The following is a 22,242-nucleotide window of genomic DNA, read 5'->3' as shown; positions in this document are numbered from 1 at the left end:
GATTTCTCAACAGGGAATGCCTCAGAGTCCTGAAAACCTTATCGCTATGCTCTGTTGGCCTTCATGACCCCCGCTGGAGCCAGATTAACTAATTTACTTACCCAACCCCCCTTTATTTCAGGTCATAAAATGGACAGAGAAAAGACCCAGCTATCAACCAATGACTCCACCCAAATGCCCCCTCCCTGGAACCCTCATACCCTGGGGAGGAGAGAAAACTAATTAACATTTCTTTAGGTTATGAAGTCCTTCCTTTGTTAGTGGGCCCAGCAAAATTATGCATAAACATTGGCCGACAAACTTGGGCTTTAGTCCTGCCTCCAAAAGAAGACTTGCAGACATGGCGGCCCTTTTTCTGTCTGTGAACCATGTTTATACTACTGAAACTTTAGGGAAAGAACAAAAAGCATTATACATTATGCTGCTTAAGTGGCTTAAAAGGTTACTAACACTAAGCTGAAACATTACCATGACAAAGGACTTGTTGGCTGGCCTCCTCCTCCTCCTCCTCCTTCTCCTCCTTGAATTGTCCTCAACAGACAAATTGAGCTTGAACTATGAGACAGACAAAACATAAAAACTTGCTGCCAATGTTAGGGCAAGCACACTGATTGAAACCGCCCACCCTGGCCAGGCACCATAGTAACCATTTGCATGAGTTGTTTTATGACAGGAGATCCTGGTAAGGAATACGGAGCTAATAAGCCACCACCAACCGGAAGAGTTCGGGAAAGGTTGAGAGGAGACCCTACCTGTCTGTCCACTTCCCAGAATCCCTCTCGCTAGCATCCTTCTTGGCTGAGCGATGCGAGTGCCACCAGGACAGACTCTGAATTAGAATGATTGGCCAAAGACCACCCGGAAGCCAATCCCATCACCATAAAACCCGAGACTGTGAGTCACGTGACAGAGCAGTTCTCCTGGGTTCCCTCACCCTCCTGCTCTCCACCCAGGTGCCCTTTCCCAATAAAATCTCTTGCTTTATCAGCACATGTGTCTCCTCAGACAATTCATTTCCGAGTGTTAGACAAGAGCCCAGTTGCGGGCCCTAGAAGGGGTCCCCCTTCCTGCAACTGGTGGGGACTCTTCTTCGCTGAGACTGACATCCTGACCACTCGGGGTACTCAGAGGCCAGCTTGCCTGCCAATGGACCAGACCCAGCGGCCGCAACTGGGACCCTTTTGTCCCTGGTCTCCTCCTGAAGCAGACAACTGGCCAGAGTGCCCCCACCGATAAGGAACAAGAGACTTTATTGACCTCTCTCCCCTTCCCTCCCTCTTTCCTCTCCTTAGCCCTTCCTATCCTTCCCGTTTTTCTAGTCCCCTGGTCCTGGACGCAGGAATCTGGTCGAAGGGCCTCAGCCTGAGCTGAGGGTTGGAGATTGATCACCTCCTCTTGGCAGAGAACTCGAATTCTGGTTCTGGTTTCTGGTAGGGCCAAGTTCCAGTTCTCCCTTCTCTGGAAGCCCAGGGAAAAGTCCCATAACGCCTGGGTTTCTGCAGGTGGCAGGAGACATCTGTAAGGCCACCCCTTTTGCCCCCCTTTCCTGCCTCCTCCTCCTTCTTCTTTCAACCTGGCTTCCTTTCCTCCTTTTGAAATCTTTGAAGACATCTGAAGTTCTGTGTCTCTATAGAAGGTTTTCTGAGAGACTGTATTCTTGTATTTAAGGGAGTGTCTGATGAGGACTGCCAGGTTTATATGTGTGTTTTAACTCTGTTCTGTGTTGTGATTTTTGATGGCCATTTTGCTTTGTCTGGCCACCATTTGGTTTAGACCTGCCGCCATTTTGTTAGAACTTGATTTTCTTTCCCTGTGCCTTGAGACCACGGCTCTCAGTAACACTTATCTAGACCATCTCTAACTCCTGAGACTGAGGGGAAAAGGGGGAAAGTCTTTAAAATTTTTATTTGTATCAACTTTTTTTATAAACTAGTAAATTTTATACTGTAATACCTAATTCATGACCAAACTTAGAAAATGAAGCTAGATCTTGCACTGTGTCTGTCTTGGTATGTCTTTGTCTCTGGGTAATATTTTTTAGGTTAATTTGTAAATGAGCTCTATTGATTTGCTTTAAAGAAGATTAAGTACTTACAAATCAAATAATTCTAAATTAAGTAACAAATTCCATGTTCAAGTGAACTGGGATATATTCAGTATTAAATACCTGATATTAATGTTTGTTGGCCCATCTAATATAGACATGTCTTAGAGTAATTAACATCAAGTAGAATATTTTTATTGTACCTAGGTTTAATATAAGTTAAATATTATATCTGTTACAAGTTTGTCAACAAGGAAATTACCTCGAGTGAAGAAACTTCTAAAAATGTAAATGAGATATGAGTTTGTATATAAACTCTATTAAGAATAATTATTCTTTAGGAATATCTGCCTACAATAGTCTCTCCAGACTGGCATAACTTGAATTTCTAAGCATTGTGCTAAACTAAGTATAAGAAGTCTATTGAATAATTAGGTCATTTCCAAATAAAATACGATTTTGAAACATTTACTGCTAAACACTGATTTCCTTTTACAGAAAAACTAAAGAGATTTGGAACTATAAATGAATAATGTTTGATGCCACCACAAAATGTTTTAAAAAGCAAGGGTTTTAGAAATTAGCACTGGTTATTTATGCTCACCAATCTATAAAATGCTAATATAAAAGTTAGCTTTTGGTTGCTAAAGGAAAACAGGAAGTGTGCTTTCAGTTAAAAAAAGGTATGAAAAAAATACTAAAAAGTTATGCATGATCAGGATTTTCTAAAATTGGATTACAATTAGTTAGATAAATAGATTTTGTTAAGAATGACATGGCCATAAGAAAACTGGTTAGGCAGATCTGAAAGAGACACGTACACCCCAATGTTCATCGCAGCACTGTTTATAATAACCAGGACATGGAAGCAACCTAGATGCCCATCAGCAGATGAATGGATAAGGAAGCTGTGGTACATATAGACCATGGAATATTACTCAGCCATTAAAAAGAATTTATTTGAATCAGTTCTAATGAGTTGGATGAAACTGGAGCCCATCATACAGAGTGAAGTAAGCCAGAAAGATAAAGACCAATACAGTATACTAACGCATATATATGGAATTTAGAAAGATGATAACAATAACCCTATATGCAAAACAGAAAAAGAGACACAGATGTACAGAACAGACTTTTGGACTCTGTGGGAGAAGGCAAGGGTGGGATGTTTAGAGAGAACAGCATCGAAACATGTATATTATCTAGGGTGAAACAGATCACCAGCCCAGGCTGGATGCATGAGACAAGTGCTCGGGTCTGGTGCATTGGGAAGACCCAGAGGAATCGGGTGGAGAGGGAGGTGGGAGGGGGGATAGGGATGGGGAATACATGTAAATCCATGGCTGATTCATGTTAATGTATGACAAAACCCACTACAATATTGTAAAGTAATTAGCCTCCAACTAATAAAAATAAATGGAAAAAAAGAAAACTGGTTAGAGCCAGTTAGGTCCAAGATGGCAGAGCTGATTTTCACTAGACTTTGAGCCTTGGTATTTATGCCCATTGTGACATGTCAACAAGCTAAATGATACACCCATCAACATTGACTAAATCTGACCAAATGTTCTAAACGCTTTTAATTGATCTTTTCGATAAAACTTCCTAAATCGAATTCTTTTAAAGTTCCTTTGACCTCTAGCTAACTTTGGGGTGCTTCAGAGGGCCCCTGAAACATCCCAAAGAGAGATATTAAACTCTGTTTATTTGGTTGGTTAAATTACATGAAAAAGATTATCAAATAAGTGATAAATCCACTCATGTTATAATGTATGATAAAGTTACTAATACAGATAGCCCAAAAATTATACGGTGTTCTTAACATTTTGATATGTCTTGGTATTCTGATGAAAAACCTGATGACTTCACAAAAGTTAACAAAGGACTGAATGAACCAGAGAATATGCTTATAACTTTTATGGTTTCTATCTAAAAAATTATAGGTTTGAATCTTGTGTTTTCCAGGAGTAGGGAAAACCTTCCCCTCAAACTAATTATGAAAATAATTTGGTAAAATTATACATTATAAACAAAACAATTATATTTTCTCTCTATCTGACTCCTCCAGAAATTTGAAACTCTTAGGTTTCCAGTAAGTTTATCAAATGAGCTAGGAAGGTTATCTCACTAACAGGTAAAAAAATCTCAAGAAATTTTTGAGACCTTAAAAAGGAAAGAGTTCACCTAGATTTGTTAGGCAAAATCTGTAATAAACCTTTGGTGTGAGTTTCCCAGCCCTGTTTTATATTAAAAGTTCAGTCTGAGATTCTATAAGTGTTTCAGCAAAATAAAAGTCTATAATCAATTATGGTTATATAAATCATCAGACCAAAATTAGTGAGAACACACCTATTTTACAAACTAGCCTGAATTTGGCTATATTTGTGCAAAAAAATGTTAAGTCCCAGTTTGTTAATGGAGGTCTGCATGTAGTAAGAGTCATTTCTTCTATAGTTCTTTGCTGTTATGTGACGTTAATGTAAAATTTAATTGAATTCTTAAAGAACATCCTAAGTTTGTTTCTGAAGCTTTTCTCAATAATCTATCTTTGGATGAAGATGAGATGCCTCATGACCTGCAACCAGGACTGGAAAAAGACATAATTTAAGAGACTGTCTCCAACCTGGATGGAAGGACTTTTTATCAGGTACTCTTAACTAGCTCATGCACAATGAAACTGAAGAGAAATTAACTCAGATTAATTCCCACTTCCAAAGGCCCCTACACTGGATTGGTCTATAGAGAAGACAGCTGACCTGATTTCACCTTAAAATGATGCTCAAACAGGAGAAACTACACTACATCAGGATGAAAAGACAACCACATCAGAGGTAGACAGCTTGCCCAAGATGCTGGACCTGATTTGTATGATCATTTATAATGTTTTCTTGACTTCTTACACCTTTGCATATAAATCAAATGCTTTTCTATCATAGGCCTGATCCTATGCTAGTTTTAGAAATCAATCCAATTGTTGGGTTTGTGGCCAATTACCTGTGTCTAGTTCTGGGTTACCTTGGTAAATTTCTCTACTACAAGGCTCTAACTGGTTGGCCCTGAGAAAATTCACTTAAAAAAAAAAAATTATAGTCCTATTCATGTCACTGTGATATTACTAGATGGGATCCCCTCACCGGGCCAATTAATAATGCCTGCTCTGACTCTGGCCATAAATTTGAGCTTTTTTCTATTCCTCAAGCTCAATCAGAGCAACAAGAAAAGTTTCAGCAAAGGAGAAAGAAATCTCCCACGATTATGAGAAGGATTTATTAGATAACACCAGGCTATGGTAATTTAGGTGTAAAGTCTCCTCTGTGTTGGAAACAATTAAATTATACTAAGGATAATCAGTCTAGTAACACTAGAAAACTGGGCTATGTGCCTTATAGACGGTGGTGTCAATGTATAATTTCCCTAAAAGGTAAAGATTCGTACAGAGTAGACTAAGTCAGACGACCTGGGATATACTGGGCTACATCTAATGGAAGCTCTTAACTTAAGTCTTACTTGTGACTTTACTAGTACTGCTGGCTATGTTCTTTGTATTTCACCTGTTTTACAAAATTGCTGCTTCTTACACTGCCAAATGTGTGACTGAGGCCTCTGATAGAATAATATATAGTTCCCTATGAGATCGATCATGATAACAGTGTAACTCTAGATATGGAAAGAAGCAACAAGAGGGAATGTTTTCCTGGACCAAGAGGCTAGTAAGACAGGTGGTCCAGAGAATTTTGGATACTGTTTTATGGCCTAGTCCAGTAACAGCACATTGAGTGGCCTGTCAACAAAAGTTTGCCAAACCTGAGAATGGACATTCTAAGCACCATGAGATAAAATGGTCATGAAATGCCCCCCTCAAAGTCATGGTCAAGTTTATGAGCAAAAAGGGGCTCTGCCAACTGAAGATTGACACTTGCCATCTACAGAGGTTAAATCATGGCCACTGCAACTGCTGACTTTCAACGGCCCTGAAAGGAGTTCAGGGTAAAAATCAGGAATGAGGCACTCGGTGCTCTGAGAAAAACTGGCAGAACAGGCCTTCAGATAGTTAGATCTTTTCAGGAGATTTTATGAGTCCCAATTCTTGCATCTTCTCATACCTAGAGAAACACTGACGTCATTAATGGTGACATCTGCTTTGGCTATTAAGGAAAATTTTACAATGAAAAGTCAAAATAGAGTACTCAACTACGGTTCAGACATCCTGGGAAATAACTAAGTGTTACTATGGGTGTAATTTCAGATTAGACATTGTATTGCTAAACACTTGAGTTTTCTGAGTCCTATCAGGCTTAGATGCCACCATTCTCAAAACAATGTCTGCTGGAAGCTAGTAACTTCTACCTTACTTTTTATAAAACTAGGCAACTGGCCACCTGGCTAAAAGTCTCCCCGAAGTGCCAGGTCCAGACTGGGTTTCAGGCCTATTCTTCTAAAAAGAAAGAGATTTATTTTGTCTATTAAAATTCCAGTTATCCCTCCTCCAGCTACTACTAATTGGGTCTGTTACAACAAAATGACAGACCAAGGGATTGAGATTTTAATCATACAAGGCTCAGATCTAGGACTTGGAACTCAGGAATACTTCCAATTGAGTGTCTCTTTTACGAGCTGAGGCAGTCCTATGCCCCATTTTGACAGGAAGTTATCACAGTCATAGTCGCCCTGTTCCCTAAATTAAAACTGAGCAGGACTCCGTGGGGTGGCGACTCTGGACTACAGATCTGCTGTGTGTTCTCCATCTCTTATCTGTAGGATATAGGCTTCATTCAGCCTCCTTGACCTTCCCTGAGTTCCAAAGGGTGGATTCAAACAATTGCTAATCAGGGAAGGGAGGGAATACAGAAACAGAGGAGAAACAATCAAATGGTGGTACAGCCTTGAGACAGGGTCCTAGTTTCTACTCAAAGAAATATGCATAACAATGTCTTTTGAGTTTTCTACAGAACTGGAGCCCCCACCCAGGTGGAGGACGGTGACTTCAGACTAAACACAAGATTCCTAGAGCACAGCTCTATTGCTTGACCACCAGCCAATCAAAAAAAAAAAAAAGTCACAAACCCTGCAGCCCTCACCCCAAGTGTTGCCTCCTGTTTCCGGGGACCAGTGATGACCGTCCTGTTAGGTCTCCTGTTTGGCCCCTGTCTATTTCATCTCTGAGAGACACCAAGAGTTTCAAACTAAATTGCTGTTATTACAGGAGTGAAAGCTGGTTTCAGATGTGGAACACCCCAACTTAGATCAGGGAGAGAGAGACTTCTGCTCTGCTAGGCAGGCCTACGCCCATGCACAGCAGGAAGAAGTTACAGAAGAAAGAGACCTCTGCCCCAATTCCCAAGAAGTATCTTGAGTATGAAGTCTCTCAGGGGGGAGTTGTTAGGGGAAGCACACTGATTGAAACCACCCACCCTGGCCAGGCACCATAGTAACCATTTGCATGAGTTGTTTTATGACAGGAGATCCTGGTAAGGAATACGGAGCTAATAAGCCACCACCAACTGGAAGAGTTCGGGAAAGGTCGAGAGGAGACCCTGCCTGTCGGTCCACTTCCCAGAATCCCTCTCGCTAGCTTCCTTCTTGGCTGAGTGATGCATGCGCACCAGGAAAGACTCTGAATTAGAATGATTGGCCAAAGACCACCTGGAAACTAATCCCATCACTATAAAACCCGAGACTGTGAGTCACGTGACAGAGCAGTTCTCCTGGGTTCCCTCACCGACCTGCTCTCCACCCGGGTGCCCTTTCCCAACAAAATCTCTTGCTTTATCAGCACATGTGTCTCCTCGAACAATTCATTTCCGAGTGTTAGACAAGAGCCCAGTTTCAGGCCCTGGAAGGGGTCCCCCTTCCTGCAACACCAACACCAGAGAACTTGGGACTCAGACCGGATATTTCACAGGGACCAGTAGTGGTCATAGTAACTATTTCTTTTGCTATAATCATATTTTATACAGGCCTGGGCCCCACTTACAATTTAATCTGTAAATTGTATTAATTGCCAATTTTGTGTTACTCCTGTTCATTTCAATCATAGTACCTACAGCTGGGAACAAATCAAATTTCATTTACTTGATAATGCCTCTCTGAATGTACAATTACTGCAAAAAGGAAATCTTTAAAACTTTTTCTAAACGTCTGCCTTCTTCCACTAATTTGGAAACTTTGGCTGAACAAATTATCAGGGCTAGACCCACAAGGATGGTTTCAAAGTATTACACACAGCATCGTGTCTAAAACTGTAACTTTGGTAACTGTCTTGATAATTGTATTTGTTGTTCGTCGCCTTTCTATAAGGTTGGTTAATACCAAACTCATTTGGTCAGGACCTTTTTTTTTTTTTTTTTTACAAATATAATAAAATAGGGGGAATTGTCAGAAAGCATTTAACAAAAGGCTTCCTGTGTGCTGTTTCGGATCTGTCCGGAACCCTCTGGCCCTTACTGATTCCTGAATATTCAGGAGTTAAGAGGAGAGGCATGCCTTTGCGTTTTCCGGGGCTGAGGAATCCAGGCATTTCTCATTACAGTGATAAATACCCTCTTCCTTCTTATGAAAAGTTGATCACTTGCAACTTTCTCTTTGATAGGGATCATCTTATGTTTTGTAAGTCTGGAATTTTAATCTTTGTCTTTGCTGAGAATAACCACCTTGTAAGACAGTATATATGCCCACACCATGTTGATTAAAACACCTTTGCTCCATTAGAGCTTTGGTCCCCATGTCTTTCTTTCTTCCTTTCTTTCTTTCTCTCTCTATCTCTCTATTTCTGGCAATTCCTTGGAGCGCGGAGGCCCGCTGAGCTCCCTTTCTTGCCCGGGCTTCTAAGACCCTCTCGAGAAGGCGCACTGTGCCTTCACCCACTCGAGGGGGCGCCCGGTGCCCACGTGCAGCAGCGTGAGCCCTAAGAATAGGACTCTATTGGCTTTCCGCATAAACCAGGGGATATCAGCCTCTTTCTCTCTCTTACTTTCTTATCGTCAACTCCGGACCACCAGGTTCCAGTCCATTAAAGGACCAACAAGTTATCAGCCTCTTTCTCTCTCTTACTTTCTTATCGTCGACTCCGACTCCGGACCACCAGCTTCCGGTCCATTAAAGGACCAACATCGGGGATATCACAATGACACTCAGGAGGTTTGAGCTCGAGACTGAATCATGAGGTGGGCACCTGATCTCACAGGGTTCCTTGGGCCCAGCGCCTGGGCCCAATTCTTACACCAGCCCATCGGCCTCTTGCCTGGGTTTTCCAGACCAAAATTGCACCCCAACCAGGTGGCTGAGATGGTAAAGAATCCTCCTGCAATACAGGAGACCTTGGTTTGACTCCTTAATTAGAAAGATCCCCTAGAGAAAGGAATAGCTACCCACTCCAGTATTCTTGCCTGGAGAATCCCATGGACAGAGGAGCCTGGCAGGTTACAGTCCATGGGGTCACAGACAGACATGACTGAGTGACTAACACGTTCACTTTCAGCATCAGCTAAAGCAACACACTAATGGCATTTGGCTGCAAGAAGGGCCCAAGCAAAATGAGTCACATCTTTGCATCCACATCCAGCCCCTTGAGAGATGAGGAAGTGAGCATCCCCAGGCAGTAATGGCATCGCTGTTATCAATGGGCAGCCCACAAGTGAACACAGTTCATGTCCACATGGATAGTGATTTTCAGGCATCAACTTACAGTTTCACATTCCCCCACCGGATCATCACTTCCATTTAGACTGGATTCAGGTGAATTAGGTTCTTCGATATCCAAGTCAGAAAGAACCATCTTCTTCCTTTATCAGTTCAGCATAAATCAAGCACATAAGGATTAACACAATTCAGGAGCTGGGTACGTTCAGTCATGGACCCAAACCCACCGTGGGACACACAGGGATAGAGTGGGAGCTCAGAAAGAAATGACAGGAGAACTCCGAGGAACCAAATGTCAGATGAAGACAATGCTCCATCCCAGCTCAGGGGTCTTCAAAGACATGCTTCTGGATGCCAAAAGCTTTTTTATTTTTTTTTTTGTTGTTTTTTTTTTCTTTTTTTTTAAAAGCTTTTTTAAAACTCTGTATTTCCCAAAATGATTACAGGTTGAACATTAAAAATTTTTTTTCACCATAAATTTAAATAGCAACAAAGGATGAAATTTCTAATGCATTTTAAAATTTATGTTTCAAAATAAAATTACTGTAAGACTCCTTCCAATGTAGATGAGGGATTCTAAATATTTGATCATTTAATACCCAAATATATATATATATATATATATATATATATGTTGCATAGCTTGCATGATCTTAGTTCCCTGACCAGGGCTTGAACTCAGGTCCCAGCAGTGAAAGTGCCGAGTCCTAACCACTGGACTATATGTTAAAAATTTATAATTTTTTTTCTGGGACCATAAACTTCTAAGTATTAAAACTTATAATATGTAATAATCTTGGCTAGAAGTAAATGAAAATATATATCTCCTAGGACTTGAAATACATGTTATAAAAAGTATAAAGCACTTACCTCCAATATACCTTCCTTTTACTTGACACTGTAGTGCTGACTAGTTGGCAGAAATGCAGAGTTCTCCTCCAACACCGCCTTGGAATCAGGCAAAACATACAAATTAGACCAAAACCCGGTGAATACAATACATAACAGTGCTCATCACTATACATCCCATTGCTGAGAATGGTGAAGATGCAGAGGGGATGTGCTTTGAAGGAAGTTCACAGTCCCCCGAGTCCTTTTGTATACCTTAAATATTTAAATTCTAAGGTTGAAGGATAAAGCAGAGAGACTTGCTGTCAGTGTATTGGATCAACACTTTTTTTTTTTTTCCTGATGCTCTTCTTGTATCTTCTCTAGGGACCCTCTCCCAAGGCCTATGTGGATTTTGGATCTACATTGAAAGGGCAAGTTGAAAGGTCAAGCTTGCTTAAAAAAAAAAAGTGTGGGAGGGATGGATTCTGTTCATTGTATAGTGAAAGGTGATCAACTTTAAAGAATACTTATGGAGTCTGGCAATTTATTTCCTAACCACCACCCACCCCCATGCCTTTGGAAAGATTTCATGTGTCCAGGGGCTGCTAGGCTGGAGCTGGGGCCCCGGGTTAAAGACCACAACTTCAGCTGACCTTACTGTACCCAGCCCAGTCATGTGGCATCATTGATCCCCAGGGCTAGCTCTCGATGACCATGGGTGCTTTGAGAACGAAAAAGTCCCTCTCTTTGTTTCATAAAGTGACATTCCGTGAAAACCAAGTCTTGTGAGTTTTGTCTGTTCATCTTAAATATCTGTACCTATCTCAGACAGTCTTTGAAAATCAATTTGGATCTTTGGGGCAAGGCCATCTCAGTAATAAAAATCAGTGTTTTACTTACTCGTCACATTCAGCATCTGGCTGCACTTGTTGAACAGACCAGCCTAAATAATTCAGTCCAGCTAATCCTTTAAGAATTTATATTGGCTTTTTCTCATAGAAGTGTTTCACCTTCCAAAAACTCACTGACATTTAAATTGTTTATGATTGTAATAGGGAATAACAAATCTGACACCATATTAGAGCTGTTTCTTTTACTTTTACCTTTATATTCTATTGTTAGGGGAAGAACACTGACTGAAACCGCCCACCCTGGCCAGGCACTACAGTAACCACTTGCATGAGTTGTTTTATGACAGGAGGTCTTGGTAAAGAACAGGGAACTAATAAGCCACCACCAACCGAAAAAGTCCGGGAAAAGTCAAAAGGAGACACTGCGTGTCTGACCACCTCCCAGAATCCTTCTCGCTGGCATCCATCTTGGCTGACCAAGGTGCCAGGAAGGACCCTGAATCAGAATGATTGGCTAAAGACAACCCGGAAACTATCCCATCACCATAAAACCCAAGACTGCGAGCCACTTGGCAGAGCAGTTCTCCTGGGTTCCCTTACCCTCCTGCTCTCTGCCCGGGGGCCCTGTCCCGATAAAATCTCTTGCTTTGAAAGCACAAGAGTCTCCTTGGACACCCCATTTCCAAGTGTTAGATAAGAACTCAGTTTCGGGCCCTGGAAGGGGTCCCCCCTTCCTGTAACACTACTGCTTTTGCCACAAGTTAATCATTAAAGGGATGTTCCCTACAGCTTAAACACAATGGCCCCCAAGCCAAGATGTGAAACTAAAATATTTTTTTCAGCTCACAAGAAGCATCCTGACCCAGCCGCCTGTGAAAGACTACAGTAAAGAAGAAGTTAACACATCCCCTCCTACTTCCCTACTTCCAATAAAAACTTGATTTAAAATTTGACTTATTAATTCTGAGAATGCCACCCCTGGCTGATCTGCAGGTTGCAGGTCTCAGCGATGCCTGGGCTTTCGGTCAGCCCCCAGGGCTGTCCTATCTCGCTCCACCCGGAAAACTAACTGCGCCCGGCCCTACACCATCGCATCCCGCTGCACAAGCTGCGGGAAGCAGCTCTCCATCACCTGGGCGACTTGTACTCCGCGCAGGGCACTTCAGTGCATGCCCCATCTTCCCGGCCAGCCCCGGCCCGGCTTTCTATAGAGAAGCTCCCGCAGGCAAAACCTGTTCGCGGAGACCCTCGGCTCCAACCTCGCTCTTTTCAGCGAGACTGGGGAAGATCCCCGGGTCCTTGCGCTTCCAAGGATGCCTCCCCGCCCCCGGGGTTGACTTGTTTCACTTGCACTCCTTTGCTCCCTCGGAGCCCCTCTTTACCTGCTCTGCTCCACCTTCCTATTTCTTCAGGCAGAAAAATCGCCAGTGCTTGGAGGACGGGAGGGGCGTCATGCTGCTTTTGATGCATCACTCAAGAGCCTCAGCACCGTGTCGGTGGGAAAGCAGAATCAAGTATGCTCTGAACCCAGCCAACATTGCATTATCATCATCATGTCATCGTCACTATTGCGTGCTAAGTCGCTTCAGTCGTGTCCAACTCTTTACGACCCCATGGACTGTAGCCCACCAGACTCCTCTGTCCATGGGATTCTCCAGGCAAGAATTCTGGGATGCCATCACTATTAATCATTTTCATTTCTACTATTACTAGTCTGCGCAATATCGCACCCCAGAGCGCTCAACTCCCAGCCAAACGCCCAAATGCCCCGACCGGCGGAGGGTGCCCAGACCCAGGAGCGCTACACTTACCCGTCCCCAGCGCAGTGACAGGCAGGCTCCCAGCGCTCGCCCTCCTCGCCTTTAAGCAGCGCGAGCGCCGCCCCTAGCTCGCCGACCCCGCCTCCCCCTCCCGCTTCTGCTACCCAGCCTCGGGGAAACGAAACTCCTAGAAAACGTTCAGGGCTGCGGATCAGAAAGGAAACCGAAACCGAACCGGCGGCGCACATTCTCACTGGCGCCTCCCGAGGTCCCTGCGCCCCGCACCCTCAGCTGTATCCTCTCAGAGGCACTCGAGGTGCGCCCCGCACCAACAGCACCCCGAGGCGCTTGCGGGAAATGCAGATTCTCGGCCCGCACCCAGACCTGCTGCATCAGAAACTCCGAGCTTTAGCCGGCCCTTCTGACGTTCCTGGCAGTTTGAGAACCTCTGTTCAAGCAGCCCTGAGTCATCCAAAGCCGAAAGTAGCTTGGAGCCTAGCTGGGCCCTTAACCTTTGGTTGTTTGAACACAGGCATTGATAACTGGGTATCAAACTCCTGCTGTAGGCTCACTAGGAACATTCCATCACTGGTAGGGATTCTAAAGCATGCTAGGGAGCTACCCCCTTAGCCCCCTCCTCACCCAGACCTACATCCCTACATCAGGCTCCTTTCTCAATTTTCATTATCTTCTTCAAGCCCCGCCCCCCCCCCCCCCCCCCCCCCCCCCCCGCTTTAATTTCTTGACCGCTCTGCATGTCATATGGGATCTTGGTTTCTTGACCAGGGATCGAACCTGTGCCCCCTGAATTGGAAGCAAAGGGTTCCCTGGACCACCAGGGAAGTCCCAAGCCCTCCCTGAAGTTTAGCTCATTTGATTTCTTCAGGATGGAAATGAGTAGAAAGTGGGGGACAAAGGTCAAACAGACCCAAAGATGAGCCCCCCGGGAGGGCTCTGGGAGTGAGGAGTAAAATTTCATTTTGGAAAGGGCTGGCACCCCACCTCCATTCTCCTTGGCTCAGCTAAACAAGTATCTTCCCCACAAAGACTCCTGTGGTTAGAGAGGGTCTCCTGCCCCCTACACAAAGACCCAGAACTGCTCTTTTTCCAAATGCTGGGGTCAGATGTAGACTTTAGAAAAAAAACTGCTCACCTAAAAAAACTGAGAATTATATTTTACTTGGTGGACTTGCTGAGGACTTACCCTGGAAGAGAGCCTCTCAGATTGCTCTTAGGGATGGCTCCAAACAGGTCAGAGAGGAGCCAGAATATAAAGGAGTTTTTGCAACAAAATCCAGGTACTGAAAATATTAACAAAGTTACTGTTAATTAAAGAAAAAACAGACATCTCAAGTTCATAAATTCAGCACTTTTCTATGTATGGGAAGATGCAAGAGTCTGGGCTCCTTGAAATTATTCCTTTGATGTGCACCTTAGCTGTCTAGGGCCAGCATCCCACTTTTTCTCATCCTGAATCCCTCAAGCATATACAGTCACAGGTCAAAAAATGCAGTGGCTGCTGGCGTGATGGCTGCAATATCTTTTGTCTACTGATATGGCAAATGACGTTCTTCAGCCACATCGGGAAAACTTGGGTGGAACCAATTTCAATGTGCTGGCACCCAAAAGAAGGGGAGGGGGCCACACAGAGCAGCTGCCTGGCATGAAGTCTGGCATGTTCTATGGGGCCCTTTCCTGAGGTCTAATGGGAGAACACAGGCTTCCCCAGCAATTATCAAGGAGCCCTTGCATGGCTGCTTACCCATCCAGGCCTCAGTTACTTCCTAGTTACAAATGAGAAATGGAATATTTCCTGATGTATCAGTAAACAAGGATGTCACAGTCACCAGCCATTGTAGCCACAGCTTACGGTGAACTGGTGAGCCCTAAAGGCACTCAGGAAGGAGAATACTTGCCATCTAGCAGCCATCACGGCACTCTCTTCCAAAAACACAAGAGGGGATGCTACACATGGACATCACCAGATGGTCAATACTGAAATCAGATTGATTATATTCTTTGCAGCCAAAGATGGAGAAGCTCTATACAGTCAGCAAAAACAAGACCAGGAGCTGACTGTGGCTCAGATCATGAACTCCTTATTGCCAAATTCAGACTTAAATTGAAGAAAGTAGGGAAAACCACTAGGCTATTCAGGTATGACCTAAATCAACCCCCTTATAATTATACAGTGGAAGTGACAAGTAGACTCAAAGGATTAGATCTGATAGACTCAGTGCCTGAAGAACTATGGATAGAGCTTCGTACCATTGTACAAGAGGCAGTGATCAAGACCATCCCCAAGAAAAAGAAATGCAAAAAGGCACAATGGTTGTCTGAGGAGGTCTCACACATAGCTGAGAAAAGAAAAGATGTGAAAGGCAAAGGAGAAAAGGAAAGAGAAACCCATCTGACTGCAGAGTTCCAAAGAATAGCAAGGAGAGATAAGAAAGCCTTCCTCGGTGATCAATGCAAAAAATAGAGGAAAACAACAGAATGGGAAAGACTAGAGGTCTCTTCTAGAGAAAATTAGAGATACCAGGGAAATATTTCATGCAAAGATGGGCTCAATAAAGGACAGAAATGGTATGGACATAACAGAAGCAGAAGATATTAAGAAGAGGTAGCAAGAATATACAGAACTGTACAAAACAGATTTTAATGACCTGGAAAACCACCATGGTGTGATCACTCACCTAGAGCCAGACATCTTGGAGTGTGAAGTCAAGTGGGCCTTAAGAAGCACCACTACAAACAAAGCTAGTAGAGATGATGGAATTCCAGCTGCGCTATTTCAGATTGAAAAGATGATGCTGTTAAAATGCTGCACTCAATATGTCAGCAAATTTGGAAAACTCAGCAGTGCCCACAGGACTAAAAAAGGCTAGTTTTCATTCCAATCCCGAAGAAAGGCAATGCCAGAGAATGTTCAAGTTCAGTTCAGTTCAGTCGCTCAGTCGTGTCCAACTGTTTGTGACCCCATGGACTGCAGCACACCAGGCCTCCCTGTCCATCACCAACTCTCAGAGTTTACTCAAACTCATGGCGATTGAGTCGGTGATGCCATCCAACCATCTCATCCTCTGTCGACCCCTTCTCCTGTCACCTTCAATCTTTCCCAGCATCAGGGTCTTTTCCAGTGAGTCATTTCGGCACATCACGTGGCCAAAGTATTGGAGTTTCAGCTTCAGCATCAGTCCTTCCAATAAATATTCAGAACTGATTTCCTTTAAGATAGACTGTTTGACTCTCCGACATAAATCACAGCAGGATCCTCTATGACCCACATCCCAGAATTTTAGAAATAAAAGCAAAAATAAACAAATGGGACCTAATGAAACTTAAAAGCTTTTGCACAACAAAGGAAACTATAAGCAAGGTGAAAAGACAGCCCTCAGATTGGGAGAAAATAATAGCAAATGAAGCAACAGACAAAGGATTAATCTCAAAAATATACAAGCAACTCCTCCAGCTCAACTCCAGAAAAATAAATGACCCAATCAAAAAATGGGCCAAAGAACTCAACAGACATTTCTCCAAGGAAGACATACAGATGGCTAACAAACACATGAAAAGATGCTCAACATCACTCATTATCAGAGAAATGCAAATCAAAACCACAATGAGGTACCATTACACGCCAGTCAGGATGGCTGCTATCCAAAAGACTACAAGCAATAAATGCTGGAGAGGGTGTGGAGAAAAGGGAACCCTCTTACACTGTTGGTGGGAATGCAAACTAGTACAGCCACTATGGAAAACAGTGTGGAGATTTCTTAAAAAGCTGGAAATAGAACTGCCATATGACCCAGCAATCCCACTTCTGGGCATACACACCAAGGAAACCAGATCTGAAAGAGACACGTGCACCCCAATGTTCATCGCAGCACTGTTTATAATAGCCAGGACATGGAAGCAACCCAGATGCCCATCAGCAGACGAATGGATGAGGAAGCTGTGGTACATATACACCATGGAATATTACTCAGCCATTAAAAAGAATTCATTTGAATCAGTTCTAATGAGATGGATGAAACTGGAGCCCATTATACAGAGCGAAGTAAGCCAGAAAGATAAAGACCATTACAGTATACTAACACATATATATGGACTTTAGAAATATGGTAATGATAACCCTATATGCAAAACAGAAAAAGAGACTCAGATGTATAGAACAGACTTGTGGCCTCTGGGAGAAGGCGAGGGTGGGATGTTTCAAGAGAACAGCATTGAAACATGTATATTATCTAGGGTGAAACAGATAACCAGCCCAGGCTGGGTACATGAGACAAGTGCTAGGGCCTGGTGCACTGGGAAGACCCAGAGGGATCGGGTGGAGAGGGAGGTGGGAGGGGGGACTGGGATGGGGAATACATGTAAATCCATGGCTAATTCATTTCAATGTATAACAAAAACTACTGTAATGATGTAAAGTAATTAGCCTCCAACTAATAAAAAAAAGAAAAAAAAGAAAAAAAAAATAAAAGTTCTTATTCCAAGAAAAAAAAAAAAAAGATAGACTGTTTGGATCTCCTTGCAGTCCAAGGGACTCTCAAGAGTCTTCTCCAACACCACAGCTCAAAAGTGTCATTTCTTTGGCGCTCAGCTTTCTCTATGGTCCAACTCTCATATCCATACATGACTACTGAAAAAACCATAGCTTGGACTAGGTGCATACAAAGAAAAACCACTAAATTCTTTAACTTGGGATGTATGGTTTTCTGTAATTTATTTGAAAAAAAAATTGGCATTCAAACTACCTGCTCTTTGTTGCAAAACATCTGTATAACCTGACTTCTCCCCAGCCCCCTTTTTCTCGGAGCAGTTTTCTCAGGGTCACTTGAGATGCTGTCTCCTGGGCCTGCAGTCCTAAAAGTTTCTGCTGAATAACGCATATCTCCCAACTTTTAGGTTGCATGTATTTTTTTTAGCTGACACAAAGAAGAGTGAAGACTTAAATCTGAGGCATGATCTTACTTCTTCAAACCACAGAAGGCTCTCCCCTTGACTCCTGTACAGAAATGAACTCAGGAAAAGCCATTGGCAAAAGTGAAAATTGGCCAGGGCAAAAGTCACTGCCCGGGCCAGAACTAGAAACAGGTGAGTGAGGTGCCTGGAGTTCAGGGTTTAAAGAATCGCTCACTCTCAGTAGGTCAAGTGCATCCTTAAAATTGGTGCCCAGATGCTTAACTCTCCTCCCCCTCTCGCCTCCTGGCCTGGGATTTTGGTACCTGCTGCTTCCATATGCACCTTAGAAAGTAGTTCCCTAAAGAACTCAGGGGCTTGTTGAGGATGTAATTCAATAATAAGACAATAATAGCTTATATGCTCTAGGCCATAGTGTGTGGGTGCCACCCTGAGAAAGTAACTCACCTTCACAACCACCCTGTGAGGGGAGGCCAACAAGTTAGGTTACTCTTGGCCCCTTGACTAGGAAGTAGGGGAGCTTAGACTGCAATCAAGCTTTTATTCTTAAGCCTGGGTTCCCTAGCATCTTCTCTCCATGCTAAAGCTGACAAGATGCCGCTCTTGTTCTTAGGAAGTTCACAGCCTTTTACCTGAATCATGGACTATTCTTCCCCTACTAGAGAGACACTGATGACTCTATATTCTACCAGGTTAAGTGTCAAACTCTTAGCCCTTAAGAGTTGCCCTCCAGGCTCAGCACCCCCATTCACCACCCCTGATCACATTTCTGCTGACCTGTCATCCTGGGCTCCCAGATTCTCCTTTCTGGCCAAGTCCCAACTGTGTGTTTCTTGTCTCTGCAGCTAAGCCTGGGTCGCACCTCTTCCAGCCTCCCCTTCCGTGGGCTTAATTAGCTCAGGCAAAGATGCTTTGCATTTCAGATGGATGTTCTGAATAGTGGGGATACGGCCACCTCCTCAATGAGGCTGTCATCTTGATAAAGGTCTATCAAGCTTGGATGCTCCAGTGCCTAACCACCTACCAACAGTGGGTGCTTAGTAATCACGTGTGTGCTTAGTCACTCAGTCGGGTCCCACTCTCTGCAGCCTCATGGACTGTAGCCTGCCAGGCTCCTCTGTCCATGGGGATTTTCCAGGCAAGAATACCAGAGTGGGTTGCCATGTCCTCCTCCAGCGGCTCTTCCCCACCCAGGGATTGAACCCATGTCTCTTATGGGGATTGAACCCATGTTTCCTGCATTGGCGGGTGGGTTCTTTACCACTCGTGCCATCTGGGAAGCCCCCTACCCTCTTACTGTTTCCTAACTTCATTGAAGTGTCTGGCGGAAACACAGCATCCACAGGAAAGCATTTGTTGCTGCTCAATCGCTCAGTCATGCCCTATTCTTTGCAACCCATGGACTGCAGCATGCCAGGCTTCCCTCTCCTTCACCATCTCCCAGAGTTTGCTCAAACTCATGTCCATTGAGTTGATGACGCCATCCAACCATCTCATCCTCTGTCTCCCCCTGCTCCTCCTGCCCTCAATCTTTCCCAACATCAGGGTCTTTTCCAGGAAAGCATATCAAGATGAGGCTAAAAAAATCACACTGACCCCAGAACCCCTCCTGCCTATGCAGTCCTGGGTGCTCAGGGCTCTGTAGGTCTCTTTGGCTCTTGTCCAGCTCTCTCATTACCTGCTGGCCTGGCTTTGCAGAGGAGAGGTGCACTGGTGTTGATGGGAAACCAGGCTGGGCAGTCTTCTAGGCATCACTCCCTACCTGTAGCTCAGATGCCTGTGGGAAGCAAATGGAACCCCGCACCCCACTGCAGGGGTGGGAGCCGGTAGAGGCATTCCAACCTGCTCAGCTTGGCATGCCCAGCCTCACCTCGTTCCACCTCCACTGCCCGAATGTAATGCCTCCTCACTGCACAAGAACTTCCAATTCAGGGCTCTCATCTTCCACCTGGGCTTCTCCCCAGAAGTCAGCCAGCCTCCGTCCTTCTCCTGGCCTAAAGGACTTGACTTGCTTTCTGGGAGCCGCATGCCCCAGCTCCCAGCTTCCCGGGACCATGGCTTCATCACACCGTCTTGGTCTTTTTCTGTACGCCCTGTCTGCTACAGGCCATCAACCTGGCGGACAAGTTGGTGATGTTTGTTGCTATCCTTGTGATCCAAGCACAATTCCTGACACATAGCATTTCAATAAATGTTGCTAGAATTAAAGAATGAGTGAGTTAAGAGTCGGAGGATTGGCTCTGTTCCTGCAGAGTGGTCCTTATATGACCCCCGGAGAGTTCCCCCTAAGGCTATCAGTTTCTGGTCTCCGGTTTCCCAGTCTATTCAAGTTGGGTTTCGGTTTCTTCTTCTCGGATCAGAGAAAGGAAGTCCTACTGGCGCCTCCCTAGAGTCCAGATCCGGAGAGGAGGGGGCGGTGCGCGGGGGGCGGGGAAGGGGGAGAGGGGCGGAGCCTCGGGAGACGGAAGGACGCGCCGAGGGTGGAGGGGGTGGGGTTAGGGGTCCGCCCCCAGCCCCGCCGGATAGTTTCGCAACCTGGCTGTCTTGTGCGCTGCGCGTTGTGGCCGCGCTGCAGCTGGGACCTTGCATCCAGCCTGGACGCAGTTCTTCCGGAGCGCGGGGTTGCGCGGGGCTCCGGGGGGCCTGGGAACCGACCCACCGGGGTCATGCTCCCCTCTCTGACGCTGGTCAGGGCCCTGTCAGTCCCCCCTGAAGACTGAGTGTCTGGTGTCGCTGCCGCGTTTTCTCTTTTGGGCGGGTGACATATATCCGTGCTTCTCAAAGGAGGGTCCCCCCGCCAGCAGTATTGGCTTCACCTTGGAGCTTATTAGAAACGCAGGGTCTGTCACTCTGGTGGAGCTGAGCTGGTGGCCCTGGAACGAGGCTTGGTGGTGTTGTTAGTCGCCCAGTTGGACTCTTTGCAACCACGGAGACTGTAGCCCACCAGACATATTTGTCCATGGGATTTCCCAGGCAAAAATACTGGAGAGGGTTGTCATTTCTTCCTCCAGGTGATCTTCCTGACCCAGGAATGGAACTCCCAGGGATCAAACTCGCATCTCCTGTCAGATCTCCTGTATTGCAGACAGATTCTTTACCGTTGAGCTACTCGGGAAGCTCTCATGTGACCCAAAGTGGAGTCACTGGGGACGGTTGGTGGCCATTCCAAAATCATTTTTTCCTGGATAAGGGCCAGCTGTCCAGCTGGCATTCGTCGTGATCACTTGGTGAAGGTTTGATATTCCAATGGAGGAGGCAACAGTGCATGTTACCTGCCTTCCGGGGAACTCTCCCCAGGGGAATGGGAATTGGTCCGTCCAGGCTGTTCTTTGCACCAATTTCCTGCAAATTCCAACTCAGTTCCTCCTCTGCCTGCAACTGAGTTCCATGATTTATGGAATAAAGTTGAATTTTTGTGTTAAAATTGCCATCTCTTGGTTATGGAGCATCTGTGGAGTGACCACGTCAGGCACTGGGCTAATTGACATGATCTGGAAGATTGCAAAAATAAATGAAATAGGAAATGGAGCTCAGAGAAATGGACTTGATCTGGGGTGACCTTGGCCTGCAGCAGCTTGCAGCAAGGTTTGGTTTCCCTAGCCAGAGACTGAAGTCAGGCCCCAGCAGTGAGAGCACTGAATCCTAGCCATTAGACCACCAGGGCCAGTGGCTGGTGATAAGGTGCCTGGCCCATTGGCTTTGTAGAAATAATTTTCCACAAGTAAAGTGGTTATTAGGAGAAAAAAGAGTAGGTGTGAATAGACACACACGGGTGGGCTCAGAGTCACGCCCTTATGGTAGTTTGAATTACTTACATGGGGCATTTCTTCCAGGTTTCCTCTGGCCAATCATCTTGCTTTCCGTGGTTCTGAGGCTGCATTTGGTATATCTCAGGATCCTCCCATGTATGCACACATCTCTTAGCCAAGTTGGATTCCAGCTAAGAGGCCCCCAGGAAGGTTGACATCACTACCTGTAGGGAGAGTGCCAACTCCCTCTGTTTTTGACCCCCAAGGAGCCTTCCTGTGCATGTGCAATCGAGAAGGTCTCCTTGACCTCGAGGATGAGAAATATGTGGTCTTTATCTCTTATCTGGACAGGGCTCTTGCCAATGCCATTACTGTTCCTCTTAATTGTCTATCTAGAGGCAAAGCCAGCTATTTACCCTGTTCCTGTTATTATTTCTATCTGG

At 44.7% G+C, this 22,242-nt stretch overlaps 1 protein-coding gene across 6 annotated transcripts in view; it reads right to left on the bottom strand.

Annotated features, from left to right (window-relative positions):
* Window positions 1-20,356, bottom strand: part of MX1 (MX dynamin like GTPase 1) — a 60,629-nt gene extending 40,273 nt beyond the window's left edge. Inside the window, exons 1-4 of one of the 6 annotated variants that reach the window (XM_070466798.1) lie at window positions 19,921-20,356; window positions 10,553-10,630; window positions 9,729-9,825; window positions 469-555 (exon numbers count right to left, since the gene is read on the bottom strand). In XM_070466798.1, coding sequence (XP_070322899.1) covers window positions 469-555; window positions 9,729-9,825; window positions 10,553-10,630; window positions 19,921-20,114 — 456 coding nt within the window. In that variant the 5' untranslated portion in view covers window positions 20,115-20,356. Of the gene's footprint in view, window positions 1-468; window positions 556-9,728; window positions 9,826-10,552; window positions 10,631-12,746; window positions 12,759-13,175; window positions 13,388-14,328; window positions 14,351-15,820; window positions 16,314-19,920 lie in introns of those variants that run through there. The other 5 variants (XM_070466800.1, XM_070466801.1, XM_070466797.1 and 2 more) reach the window with 5 other exon arrangements.
* Window positions 20,357-22,242: the final 1,886 nt, after the last annotated feature.

This window comes from Odocoileus virginianus, chromosome 4, assembly GCF_023699985.2.
Source record: "Odocoileus virginianus isolate 20LAN1187 ecotype Illinois chromosome 4, Ovbor_1.2, whole genome shotgun sequence".
Taxonomy (NCBI): domain Eukaryota; kingdom Metazoa; phylum Chordata; class Mammalia; order Artiodactyla; family Cervidae; genus Odocoileus; species Odocoileus virginianus.
The sequence above is the reverse complement of the archived record's forward strand: the minus strand, read 5'-3'. Positions and strand labels throughout refer to the sequence as shown.